The sequence below is a fragment of the Manduca sexta genome, chromosome 25 (assembly GCF_014839805.1).
Source record: "Manduca sexta isolate Smith_Timp_Sample1 chromosome 25, JHU_Msex_v1.0, whole genome shotgun sequence".
NCBI lineage: Eukaryota > Metazoa > Arthropoda > Insecta > Lepidoptera > Sphingidae > Manduca > Manduca sexta.
In genome coordinates this window covers 16,151,564-16,166,907 of record NC_051139.1, presented here as the reverse complement: position 1 = coordinate 16,166,907, position 15,344 = coordinate 16,151,564, and the positions used below count along the sequence as shown (strand labels likewise).

Here is a 15,344-nt window from a genome sequence, read left to right as displayed (position 1 = left end):
TTACTGTAGCTGTATTTGGAATACAAGTTTTTAGTTCGACTTCAAACATCAGCATCTAAAATTTGCGTGTTCCTAAACAATATTTTTTTTCTGAGATCAGAAATCACTAATATATTGTACCCTATAATAGCGTCGCTTTCTGTCAATCAATAAACAGTAATGTCTAATTAACTATGCACCTGTTACTCATCACTACCCTTGTAATAAAAGGAGCTCATGAATGTTTAATAAGTGAAATGTTATATATCACACTCTAGACTATGGAACTGCTTTCTAAAACTAAAGGAACATACGATATTCATTATTCATGACAGCGAGGATCAATATTAAACTAAACTCTAGTCAACTAGTTCCTATCAATGCCACATCACTACAGAATTTATCTTAGCTTTGTTAAACCAAATACCAGTTTCAAACAGTCAGCATAATTGAATCAAGTGAAATAGGAGTCTATATTTCCAAGCCAATATTATTAAGTCTATCCCCACTGCGCTCTGCAAATGTGTGCCGAGTTAATAGGAAGGCACTTTGCGAACGGTCAGACAAAGACAGTATTTAACGTTCAGAAATCTAGGAATTATACTGGATACTGCGCAGTTTGATTTTGGATTTGTTTAATGTAATGGGTATTGTTATTGAGAACTATTCGCTTTATATGAAGAAAAATATGATGAAATCAGTTGGTTTATATGTAAGTGATGTTTAATAAATATGAATGGGTAAAGTTTGACTCTGTTAGGTATCACCAAGTACCATTGGAATGCCTATTTCCGCCGCTCAATAGCATTTTAGGCAGGTGTTCTTATTTGAAGTACTGTGTTGCCACTGTAATTACTAGGCATAAGACTTAAGAGGGAGGGTCAATATCTGAGCATGATGACTGCTTTTAAAAGTTTTAAAGGTTTGGTCTTCTCTATCTTTTTTATTACAATTGAATGACGAGAGCATACCGTTTGCCCGATGGTAAGCGATACGACTGCTAAACAATAGCAAAGCCATACGGTAACTTGAATACAAAGTATTGCATGACAATCTTCTGTGCTCTTCACCCTAAGACACAAGATTTAAGTCTTATAATATTCAGTACTTACACTGGCTATAATGTCTCAAAAGGGAGCACTACCTTACATGGTATATTATAGTAGTATATTGTATATTGCTGTTTAGTGGTGAAAATAGATAGTGCGGTGATACGTAATGTGGCAACTACCTAGACCGGCTCCTGCATACCACCACATATTACTGCCTCCTCATCATTTAGTTTTAAGACTAATGTTATAATTTCCTTTTTAGTGGAGGTAATATTCCTGGTGTGGGGCATCCGTCTGTGCATCATGGTACGGAAGGCGCCGTCCGAGTTCAACGAGAGCCGCTTCATCTCCATGGCCATCTACAACGAGTTCCTCCTCTCTGTCTTCCTCAATATATCCATGTAAGTCTGTCTCGTTCTTTTGATATTTAGCACTGTTTTACAAACTTGACCTAGCGTTGGAACTATGACTACAATCGGTTTTTTTTTGGCTTTCGTTTTTTTGTTATTTAGCATTATGTAACAAACTTAGCGTAGCGTAGGAACTATGACTACGATCGATTTTTTTTACAGGCACTCGTTTTTTTTATGTTTAGCATTATGTAACAAACTTAGCCTAGCGTAGGAACTATGACTACGATCGATTTTTTTTACAGGCATTCGTTATTTTTTATGTTTAGCATTATGTTACAAACTTAGTCTAACGTTGTTCCGTTGACTACCATCTGTTTTTTTACAAGCACGATAAATTGGACCCACTGCACCTAATGGTAAGCGTAATGGGATCCAGATAGAGTATTGATTAATGAGAGTTGATTATCCTTTAGTGGTCAATATAATAACAATCTCCCTTAGTAGTCGACATGATACCAACCTGTTTGAACTAGATATACACAGGCTGATCATAGAATGTGAAACTTACGTGGGCCACTAGGGCAAGTTTTACAACTTTGTATGGTCGCTATACGAATACAAATATCCGACCACCAGTATTTTTCGAGTGGAGGGTATATTATGAAGTAAGTGTTTAAGATGTAACATTACTCTATTATTATAACTATTAATGCGAAAAATAATTTTATTTTGTCTAACATTCGCGTAAACAGAAATCATCAAACTTTTGCTTACGTTCTTTATCACTACAGCAAAATGAAGGCATTAGCCATGTAGTCACTTCTGTGAAATAAAACATAAATAAACATAGATTATAAAAGAATGAATTATACAAAAATGAAACAGTAAAAATATCTCATAAAAGCCAAATGCTACAAAGTGCTTACTTTATTGACAAAAAAAAATATATGAAAGGCTAACTTCTAATATTATTGCGAAAAGCAAACGAATCCCGAGTACGTAAACAAAAAGAGCGAAGTAGGGAAAAAGGATAATCCTAGAAAAAACTTGCAAAGCGGCTGGTCAAGTTATATTTCAACTGTACGAGTTGGCAGGGGCGTATTAAGGCATACTTTTTGGGGGGCATGGACCCTATAACGTAGGGTAAAAAAAAAATGTTTCTCTGTTTATATGTAGTTATTTTATTCGTATGCTTTATACGTGTATGTATTGAATATAAATTTATCAAAACCTTCATACCCTTCAAATGAATAAGTATATCGACATTCCAAAATATCTAGAGAAAAATATTAAATAGCTATGCGAATATTGAATAATATTCGCTAACAATATTTCGTTGAAAATATTGCCATAGCTTATTATATTTCAAAAGAATTCCCTTCACTATGATTTCGATGCGTATTTCCATTCCAATAAATATATTAAATAGAATCTTCGCTCAATTATAATAATAAATAACACTCCAAGAAATACTGGAAATAGAAGCGAAAAGATCTTTTCAAATCGACGTCGTGACGCAAAGAAAAAGAAATTGTGCTAATAAATAACTTTTGTGTACCTTGTCAATTGTATCTTTAAATTATGAAAACAGTTAACTGGTCGCCTGAACTGGGTTATATCTTGGCACGGCATAATTCTAAATCGTAAGCCATTTGCCTAATATCATCATGGCTGGTATAATTAATATTACAAGATATTATGTAATTGATAATTAATATTATGTAATTGACCAAACCACTTTGACTTATATTCTATAGACACTGTAATATGCAACTAAAAATTATAACAACAAAGCATGCTCTGTGACCTACATTACCCTTCTATTTCCCCCTACTTGCCAGCCCGAGCTGGTTACTTCGGTTTGTACCTTGTCTTTTGTATAAATTTTATCCCTAATTTAAAATGTCCATAGTTATATAAGTAATTTTAATAGTTGTTTGGAAATAATAATAATTGTTCTTATGCTTTGTTTTGACGTATCATAAGTGCAACTTTGTTCGCCTACGTGATAAATAAAGTATTTTTTTTTTTATAAGGTAAATGAATCTATATATATAAAAATCAATTGCTGTTCGTTAGTCTCGCTAAAACTCGAGAACGGCTGAACGGATTTATCTTATCTTGGTCTTGAATTATTCGTGGAGGTCTAGGGAAGATTTAAAAGGTGAGAAAAATTCGAATAATTGCCGGGAAAATCCTCAAAACAGCATTTTTCTATTTCCCATACAAACGTTTTCTAAATAAAATGGAGAGTCAATTTGTAATTTATTACCGCTGCATAAAGTTCAAATTCGCGTGCGCGTTGGAGGATCTAATATCGCGTTCTGAAACTCAACAAAAGTGAAAGTGAATCGCGAACGCGACAAAATTGCATAGTCTCAAAATACATAGTACATAAATAGTGGTCGGCTTCGAGAAACTCAATTTTAGCTAACTTCAGTTGTTAATATAATATATAAGTCAAAGGTGACTGACAGTGATATATCAAGGAACAGCCCAAACCATTGGACGGATCGGGCTAAGACTTTACATGCATAAAGCTACTATGACGTAGGCATCCCCTAAGAAAGGATTTTGATAAATTCTACCCTTAAGGGGATAAAATAGGGGATGAAAGTTTGTATAAATGTTCTTAGATTTTCGACTGATTGAACTGAAATTATAGATTGGGGATAAAATTAGTTTGAACCTATAAGTACCGGGAAAATATGTAGCAAGACTTTTATCAAACAGTGGAATTTTATCCTGGAAAACACCTTCACGCGGGCGAAGCCGCGAGCAAAAGCTAGTATGATATAAAAATAAAGACAAACATTTGGGGTACGGAACCCCAATGCTCTAGTCTGATTTCGTTTTGACTGTTTTTAAAGTAAATTTTTCGGTCAACCTAAAAATTCATCGAAACGTTTAACAAAGTAATAAATAAAAATACGGCTTCAGTACGTAACTTTAGGTTCCATTTATCAACCGAAGGCTCCACAAACTTCGTGATTTAGTAACGGTCGCTGAACATGAAACAATAACATATTGCCGGCAGTTCTCAAGTATTCGAAACTCGGTCTGCATCAACCACTACCTTTGTTGCTTGTTTTGAAGCCTTATTTGTCGCACGTGACGCTCAACGTGTGTAAACCTTTGCAGTGTTGCAAATATGTCCATGTAAAAAGCGGCGATAGCCTAGTTGGGTGTGCAACGGACTGACAAGACGAATGTCGGCAGGTTCAAATCCCAAGGGCACACACCTCTGACTTCTCTAAAATCATGTGTGTATTCTTTGTGAATTTATCGTTCACTTTAACGGTGAAGGAAAACATCGTGAGGAAACCTGCACATCTGAGAAGTTCTCTATAGGAATTTCGAAGGTGTGTGAAGTCTACCAATCCACACTAGGCCAGCGTGGTGGACTAAGGCCTAATCCCTCTCAGTAGTAGAGGAGACCCGTGCTCAGCAGTGGGCAAGTACAGTATACAGGGCCGATATTATAATTATTTTATTAAATATGTCCATTTCTTTCAAACAGCAAAGACGCTTTCGTTTTGTTACGATAGATATATGATACAAATCAATTAATTTGAAACTACTTCCAATAAATCAATAGAATAAACACTACTCAACAAACTCCACTAACGTGACAATCTTGACAGAATAAAAGTCCAAAACTGCATTTGTTTGGAATAAAAAGTAGCCTATAAGATAAGCCAGCGCTCGACTTATTTGAGTGTAAAAATTATGTCAACCTGCTAAGCGGTTCATGCGTTAAGTAAGAAACGTCTAAACAACTTTGCAGATTTTCACATATTTTAGTCTAGGTAACGTTATTGACAGTCGTTTTCAATAAACTATACCAATCTCAATCTTCAATCTGAATCCAAAAACATACAATCAACCAAGCATGTTGAAAAACTTTATTCTGATTGGTAATTTTCGAGATTGGGATCATTTATAGAAAATGGCCGTTGGTCTATCGTTCAGGGACGATTCTGAACTGCTATCTTAATGCAATAAGATACCACGGGACGTCTATGCGCCGAAGAAGGCCACCGCTGGTTGTCAATGGTATGCCGGTGTGGAGTATACAGGAATTAGGGACTCGGTTCAATGCTCGCTCGGATGATATACTCCCGAGCCTTCATTGGGCCGTAAGACCGGTGAAACCAACATAACCGTTCCACTCACCTTCCAAGTGATGGTAGCGATAACGCGATTTTTCCCGCAAAAAGACGGTGTTCTATGGATTTTTAATCTAATTTAATCCTTCACGATATATTTTTCGCAAAAGTATTAAATATAAAGATAATGAATTTTTTATGTTTACACGAATGTTACACAATGAATATAAACTACTTTTCGGATTCTTTCGCGGTTTTTTATATTTTGGTTTTCTCCCGACGTTTCGAAGACTTTGCAGCCTTCGTGGCCACAGGGTGGACTGATTTAATTAATTTCAAAAATATAAAGATATTTAAAATTTATATTATCCAGTGTTTAGTATAGTAAGGTAACTATCCCACTTGTGTGACGAGTACTCTCCATTGATAAAGTACGCAGCTTTGCATGTTACCGTTGAACAAACGTCTCTACAAACTAATTCGTATTTTTTTATTTCCTGTAATTACGCAGAAACAAACTAACTTGATTACAATCTGATAACATAGATTACCAAAACCAACTTGTATTTCCGACATTATAATGGCGATTTTATCTAACATATCAAAGTAATGGCTTTGGACTAATACTCTGCTATTATAATATAACAATGCTAAAGTTTTTAATTTTTTGACCGCCCTAATTCCTGGAACTATTTCCTCGATATTAAAATTATTTTATAATTCGAAACTACATTATCCTGCATATCTAAAAGTTTATTTTTAATGTCAGTAACAGAATTTAAAATACGCATACTTGTGCATCAAAAACGAATTATGTAATTAATAATATAAATTTTGTGAATATCATGCATTGACGTTTATTTTATAGACACAAACGTCCATATAAACTTTTTTTCCAAAATCTGAACTAAACTGGCAACCAAAATGTCACTGTTATAACTTATTTATTCACTTGTACAACAAATAATTTTACTTATTTGACTAATATTTTTTATTCACATCCAGGTTTGCACTTAGACTCACGTTTTTATATTATGAGCGTTACTCCGTTCACAACCAAAAGCATCAATATTGACACCATGCTAAAATCAGTTTAAATGGATGACGGTTCAATTCAGTTGAACATAATGAATGTTCGGAACGCTAAATCTAGTACGTAATATATATACGATATCATGGATGTTTGTTGGAAATAAAGTCAGTTACAACTGAATGAATTTGGATGTAATTTAGCCTACGGATAGACCATTTTTTTTTTATTTTTTTTTACGTAGGTATATCGTCAGTTGACTATCTCCCGCCTTGGGATGGGCGGGAGGGCGTGTCAGACTTTTACCGACTAAGAACCTACGGTGTTCCCATCCTTTGTCTATGTGCCTAGGTCCAAGATCCGGTGGCATTGAGACCTAGGCAGGCACCGGCCCTAAAGGGCCCCGCAAAACGGATAGACCATAACGTAGATTAATACATAAGCTACTTTTATCGGGTAATTGTCTCCCATGGAAAATATTGGAATTTTTTAAATCGAATTCTGAAATAAATGACGCTGACGTCTTGCAGGTGGCACTACGAATCACTAGTTTTTAGCGACCTTTGTGGTAGAAAAGACTTCACACAACCAAAACTGCGAGCAACACCATTATTGATATAAGCCTTTTGTTACTTTTCAATACTGGGACTTCTTTTCTATAGAGATTTAATCATAAAACTGCCACTCTAGGCAGAGTTCGCAGAAAAAAATCATGAAGTATTCTGAAGAATTACTTTTTCCCCGTAGCTTTCCTTACAATTTGAATCATTGGTGATATCTCAAATAGAACTGTTAGAAGTATTACTTTGTACCAGTTTGTAGTACATGTAATATATTCTAGAAATAAAATTATCCTTCTTATTTACACCGATGACAAAAGAACCCTAACATAATCTTTGAAAGCCTGAATACTGAGCCTTTGTGCTACATATTCAAAATTAGGCATTATCCAAAAACACCTTTAACCCACACGGTCGAAACCATTTGTCATGTTTTAAAAAGAAAAAATCCAGAATTAAATTCTAGGTCACGAGACATTCATTTATCATCCAAAACTTTGCCGTACGACTAACTTTACCGCCTTTTGTTTTTAATTTACGCTTCAACTTATTTTCATTAATGCCAGCATGGTAAAGATATTTTATTAGTGTTGTCGTTTTTTATTCGATCTAACTGTATCAATTAGATCAGATGTTCCCAAACTTTATTTCATAGATCACATTAAAAATTCTGCTGATTCCAGTGGGCTTGCAGCTAAATTTCTACCATACACCCTAGAATAAGCATCTTTGAGCTTCTTAAAATATTATCTGTCTACATTGATACAAGCGGCGATAGCCTAGTTGGGTGTGGAACGGACTGCCAAGACGAATGTCCGCAGGTTCAAATCCCAAGGGCACACACCTCTGACTTTTCTAAAAAAATCATGTGTGTATTCTTTGTGAATTTATCGTTCGCTATAACGGTGAAGGAAAACATCGTGAGGAAACCTGCACATCTGAGAAGTTCTCTATAGGAATTTCGAAGGTGTGTGAAGTCTACCAACCCGCACTAGGCCAGCGTGGTGGACTAAGGCCTAATCCCTCTCAGTAGTAGAGGAGGCCCGTGCTCAGCAGTGGGCGAGTATATAATACAGGGCTGATATTGTTATATTATTATTATACTAACTACTATATAATAGTTTAACTAAGTATGTATTATGATTTGAAACAAATTAAACATCTTCTTTACGTTTACTGTTTATTCATTAACAAATATATTCCTAAAACTGTGATAGTTGGTTCACAACGATGCACAATCTACCTTAATTTATCTTAAGATTTGATTTGTATGTATATGTTTGTCCAAGTTGTTACGATTGGAATTACATTTATGATTATTACACATGATACTATATCAAATTAATATTAGTCATTTCTTTTAATTTACGGTTTGGGTAAATTTCAAGACAACATCGTTAAAAGTTGTAGAATATAGTATTATTAACTTTCACCTGTATAGCTTGTATGTAATTTTAGTTAGAAAAAAATGTGTTTCAATAAACCCTTTATGTATAACATTTATTTTGTTTTATATGATTCAAACGACGTAACTAAAATCATGTTCAGTCGTTTAAAATTCGTGTGTATCTATTTTTAAAATTGTTTTTCTCCGCCAGGTTGTTCCTGCAGTCGCCAGCTAATCCAGACCTCCTTTACATAATATTCTTCTGTCACACACAGCTCACGGTCACGCTCCTTCTGTGTTTTATATTTGGAAGTAAGGTAAGCACAAATAACAATGTCTTTCGAACACCGTAGAAAGACAATGTAGATATAAAAACGGCACACACGCACACATAAGTAGTGGCCATAGGGCATGTGAAATTGTACTTAATTCATGAATATTTATTTGGTCCGAAACACATTTTTTAACACACAAACACACTTTCTTTCTTAATTTTAATAGTTAAAATTAAGAAAGAAAGAAAACAAAAGACACAAGTTACTTACACATAACAAACAAACAAGCGAAATAGACAAAAAAACACTTAAAACTATGTTTGTCACAAAAAAAAGGTTATTGTAAAGTATTATTTTCAAGATGACAACTATATTAGGATTACATTTAACGCCTCGATTATATGCGAATGACTCGCACATCATCACCAAAAGAAAACAAAAAAGACAAACAAAAATAACATTTATAACCCTATACATTAATGCGTAATTACTTTGTCCCGATCCTTGGGTTTTTGGTCCCCAACAAGCCCTCTGTAATGTCTGTAAACTTAATTAGGATGGACCCGCGGAAAGTAAATTATATTTGAGAAAGAAAAATACTCGTTTAAATTACTCTTTGTGTTTGTTCGTCTATAACGGCTATTAATGTCACCGCGTTACATCTGTTTTGTATAAAGAATACTCAGGAGTTCTAAATTTAAAAATTCTTGTCGGCCAGCAACAACGTGCATGTTTTTTTTTTACTGCAATTAATTTGAATGGTGTTGTTGCCAGTATCATTAGAGATTATTATGCAACCTATTTCTCGCAATTTGTGTATATATTACTCATCAAATATGTTATGACGGCACATTAAAAAGAATGTCATTATTAGGAATAAGGTCTCAATGATATTAAGGCTCCCAAAATACAATAAAATTAGTACTTACCGTTGTCAAATAGACTTTGAACATTGAATTGCTTTAAACTTAATACTTTTTATCCATCTTTTTGGATAGTTATATTCCTAGTGATAAGTAATATATCGTTCCTATCAGTTGATAATACTCTTCGCTTTGAATAGCATTTTATCATTCAGTTGTATAAAATATTTAATAATTTACCTATTATTTTTTAAAAAGGCCCGACTCATGTCATCTTTGAAAACTAATTTGAAGATCAAGAGGTATCGGATAACGTGACGAAATGAATTTAAATGAACAGCTCGCTTAGAAATTAATTAAAATCCCCAACTTTCAGTTGGATTTTCTTTCGGTTGCGCCTTAATTTGTTGAGTCCTGTATATAATTTTTGAGCCGAAACTTTCAACGTGGCGAGCCTTACTTTATAACTGGTTATAATTAAATTTTGCGGGTAACCTTGTTAAATAATTATGTAAGGGTCCGAATTTTTAGTGAACCTCAAGTTCAGCGAGATAATTTATTTATGAGTGTTCGTTTACATAGGCTTTGCTGGATACCCTAGCCTAGATAAAAGACAAGATTAGCCTTATACCTGTTTTAACTAAATTAGCTTATATTATAACCTCCAAGTAATTTTTAGGGTACTAATGAAATAGACGAACATATTTTGAAGAGAAGAGGAGAGAATGTACCCTTACAATGTTTTAAATAAGCAATACTTAATAATGAATTAACACGTTACTTTAAAGAGTGTAGGGTGCGAGGTGGAAAATATCATCATCATCAGCCTATATCTTTGTCCACTGCTGAACATAGGCCTCCACCAATATGCGCCAAAATAATATATGGTGCAAAATATTGGTTAGATCATTTCCCTATGTATGGGAAAGGTCTTCACCATGAAAGCTAGATTTTTTTTTATTGCTTTGAATGACGAGACGAGCTTGCCGATCGCCTGATCGTAAGCGATAAGACCGCCCATTAATAATTGTAACATCACCCAATACCTTCAATTACAAAGTATTGTTAGGTATCCCACTGCGCTCGTCATCCTGAGACGTAATAAGACCAGGGCCCTTATTCTGTATGATAGTGTAAACGCGTAACGCGGCCGTGTCATGTTATCTTCAAGAAATGTGCGTGGAATGGTATTCTGTAAGCCAAATTTCTATAGTCCTAAACATGGTGCGTTGTGTTACGTGCTTGTTACGCACTGTCAAAATACCGTGCGGGATAGAGAATAAGGCCCCAGTAGTTTCACTGGCTACAATGTCCTTCCGGAACACAACAATGACTACACACTGCTGCTTGGCGGCCGAAATAGACATTGCTGTCGTACATACCCAGGCGGACTCTCACATATGAGACCTACCACCAGTAGATTCACGCCCGCTAGGTATTACGTTTTTAATTCAAGTTAGTAATTTAAGTACCTAAGCTACGCGCTGTTAATTTCTTAATTTCATTTCCCCGCGTTATTGAAAACCTCTTGATCTTCAAATAAATTGAATTGAATTTAGTTTCTGATGTAAAATTATACAATCATACCGCCTTGTTAGTAAAAAAACACATCAATGGGTAAATCCTCCTGTCAAATTATTTAACTTTTACACTGAGCCAAGGGGTTTGTTATTCGGCTTGATGGTAAGAATCTCCTTTAAACAGTAGCGACATTTTACAATTACGATGGTTAGGTCTCACCATTACTTCACTTACCTATAAGATTTTTAAAGCGAAACTCAATATACTTGAAATATGGCGACAAAAATAAATAAATCGATAGTGCCCAGATGGACTGATGTAAAAAAATACCATCATGAAATCCACAGAGGTCATTGTTCTCAGTATTCTGGTCAGGTAGATAATCAGTCATAAAGCACTCAAAATCTTGTCACAATATGACAATGTTACAGATTTATATATTGTATTAAAGTGCTGTCTTGTCCCTTACGTAGCAAATGGCTAAGTGAATAAAATATATACGAACGAACAATTGACGGATTACAGAGGAGATAACATCACGCCATTTTTTAAAGGGTGGACAGTGGTGCTACATGCCAATATTTCTCAACTACATTACCTCTCATCTAAGGACGAGCTTATTAATATGTACAAACGATAATTACTGGCTATACTCCAGGCTAAAGTATTAGCGTAGTAACTCAGGCATCTCTAATATTACTTGGTTTGACTTGGAGATGAAACCCAAGATCTAAGATAGTTATATCACTACACCGCCGATAGCGTCACAAACATAAACACATATTTAATACCCAAAGGTAGGCAGAGGTGAAACTAAAGTACCACACTTCGCTATAATGACCTGCATCGATTTAAACAGAATCAAAGCGCATAGAAACGCATTTATTTTATACGCACATTGATTGATAGATACAGTTACATAGTAGAGAAGTGAATTAAATTCCTTTCTATTCGTTTCGACCGAACTAGTCGAGGCTAAGCACAATATCCCACGCATTATGTGACAGGCGAGGCTGTCACCATATTGCGTGCGAAATTACATTACTTAACATGACCGATCATGTTGTCATTAAGAGGGACATATTTTATCCATTTTGAATTAGGCAAAATTTGTTAGGATAAGTAACGAAGTACTTTGTGAGGCTTAATAAACTGATAAAAACACCTCTGGCATACATATGTATCTATGCCAGAGGTGTATTTATCAGTTTATTAAGCCTCACAAAGCCTATACATATGTATATAAAAATGAATTCCTATTTCCCTTGGTCACGCCATCACGCGTGAACGGCTGGACCGATTTCACTATTTTTTTTTTGTTATGTTTGTTATTATCAGGAGAAGGTTCTTATGAAAGAAGAAAATACAAAAAATTGGGCGGAAAATTAGAAAATTTAACGAAAATATTAATTTTATATAACTGTCAATTGTTTGAAATAACTGTCAGCGATTGACAGAAAGCGCGCTGCAAATTCATAGTTAAGACGGGACAACGTCTGTCGGGTCAACTAGTAATAGATAAAAATAGAAGCAAACATCACTAACCATTTAATCCCCCCCCCCCCTCGCCCCTACCACATATACCACCCACCAAAAGCTAATAATACAATACATTTATATCCACATCTTAATGTTGTTTGTACCAACAACTAAGATTTTTGACCTATCAATACTCAGACAAGTAATATTTACAGATCAAGCAAATAAATTAAATCACGAGTCTGGGATCCATCGCGGTAGACTATTATTTTGCTGTTTAAGTCTGTTTCGGAATAAGTACGATATTCGGGGGCCATAATTAATTAATTTACATCTTCCCATTTCCCGGAGACCGAAAATATGTTTTGAGGAAAACATTATGGCTATTTTTAGCCGTCGAGGGAATATTAAACATGAATAATTATACAGAATGGATTTTTTGAGACGGGGCAGTAAGGACAATAATATGCTACGGAAGCTACAAGATTTTCTGTCTGTCTGTCTATCATTTTTTAAGGCATTATGACCTGCATTCACAGAAAATTTAACAATGAGCCGTTTTTACTTAATGTACTTCCAAAGTTACGTTGTTTTTTGAAGTCAAATATATTTGTGTTAAGGTCGAGTTTATCTTACCAGGTAGAAAATACGTATATTTCTATTAAAAAATGTATTATATTTAAACATTTGCTTGCTTGCTTATCGGTAAAGAAAAACAGCGTAAGGAAACCTAAAGAGCTCTCTAAAGAATTTTTAGGGTATGCAAAGTCTGCCAATGCGCACTAGGCCAGCATGGTGTACTAAGGCAGGCACCAATTATCCCTCTCAGTAGTAAAGGAGGTCCGTGCCTAGTAGTTGGACAGTACTTAATACATGGTTGATATTAGTATTATTAATTAAACACTGTTAAAATTAAACAATGTTCTAGAAATTACTAGAAATTAAGGCCATCCATAACGGATAAAGGCATCTATTAACCAGATGATTAAATACTCCGTTCTTATTAAAAATAAGCAAACCTAGAGAATCTAAAATGGATGGCCGTACTAAATATAACTAATGTTTAATTAACTCTTGAAGCTGGCCTAAAATAGAAACCTATTTATTACCTAATTCCAAACATTAATTCTGATGCTTTAATAACTTTGATTAACAAACTTCAATGTTATATCTTCAGGAGGATCACAATATAAAGTGAAAATTTACGATTTTTATTTAAAAATACATTTGATGTTAAAATAAATTGAAACCTTTAAATGAATAATTGTGATAATAGAAAAAAATAACTATAATAAAATAATAAATAGTAGTGACACATTATACATTAATTACATTATTACAAATCCGCTATAGTGGCCCACGTGAGCGTGTCGCGTTCCGGGATCAGCCGGTGTATATCCGGTGCAAACAGGCCGGCATAATTGTGTCGACTGCCGAGGGGTCATCTCTCAGTCATCATCAGGGACACTAAGGATCAATTTCCCGAGCACGTATAAAACTGTCTTACAGACAACCGAAGTAATAAGATTACAGCTGTAATTTAAAAGATTAGTTCTCAGTATCTGTCTTTTACAGTGTACTCATCAACTGCCCTTTCTTTTCTGTTTCCTGTCATCATGCTTCTGTAGAAATTGCCTGGAGTAATAAGAACGCCAATTGTACTTCATTTCTAAATAATTCTGCGTGTTTTTTCGATATAAGATTAGAAATAAAACAAATAATTAAAATGTGGAAGCCAATTTCTTGCACAAAAAAAATTCTTGACCTAAGACATTAAAATTAATGTATTTTTCGGATTTACCGCGGTTTTAATATTATACTTTTCCTCCCAACGTTTCGAAGACTTTGCAGCCTTCATGGTCACGGGGGGCTGCAGTCTTCGAAACGTCGTGAGAAAAAGTAAAATATTAAAACCGCGATACAATCCGACAAATAATTTTAATTTAATGTTTAACATTCACGTAAACATAAGAAACCATCTTGACCAATCAGAGAATTTATGATAGCAATTACAAAAATACTTTCTCACCTAGGCTTACATGGTGTACAAGGGGCACGGTAAAGACGACCGGGAGAAGACAGGCAAGTTCCGATCGAGACCGGCCGAGTCCACCTACACCATGACCACAAACAGGACCGCCAGGTTCTGCGACAACATGACTGAAAGGGAACTGGAGGTAAGGAAGGGAGTTCTTACACGGTTTACAGGATTTGAAGATTACAAGACTGAAGGTTGTAAGACTTGTTGAATTACGTCTGTTTTTAATTGATGATCCATATTTGAATCTTTGATTCAATTCCCAGAATAAACGGGTCAAAATAAGTCATGACAATATAAACTTTATTCAGGTTTTTCCATTGTTGTGATGGATTGAAGAAAATGGTTGGAATCGTATATTGAAAACGGAAGTTAATTTACTTCTTATTTGAATGATTGAAACTAGATTCAAAGACGGATGTCAAATATGTCTATAACTTAATATCTCGAATCTATATGTCGTATCTTTCGGGCTAGAATTGCTCTGATAAGTCACCAGCGTATGTATATATCGTACCTCGCATCTTCTAGAAACGCTACATCAATTTACGTAAATGTTAATTGCCAATCATGATGATGAATATCTTGAATATCCATTGGCCTTACAACCGTCTATATGCCTTTAAATAAATAAAAACACATTGAAATTAACAGTAAAACCTCTAAGATCTATTTCAATACTTTAATTAATTACATGT

General features: G+C 34.7%; 1 protein-coding gene across 1 annotated transcript in view; it reads left to right on the top strand.

Moving 5' to 3' along the window:
- Positions 1-14,857, top strand: part of LOC115448100 (probable G-protein coupled receptor CG31760) — a 132,030-nt gene extending 117,173 nt beyond the window's left edge. The window contains exons 9-11 of the mRNA XM_030175408.2: positions 1,294-1,432; positions 8,682-8,787; positions 14,642-14,857. Of these exons, the coding sequence (XP_030031268.2) occupies positions 1,294-1,432; positions 8,682-8,787; positions 14,642-14,857 (461 nt within the window). The remainder of the gene's footprint in view (positions 1-1,293; positions 1,433-8,681; positions 8,788-14,641) is intronic.
- The last annotated feature ends 487 nt before the right edge of the window (positions 14,858-15,344 follow it).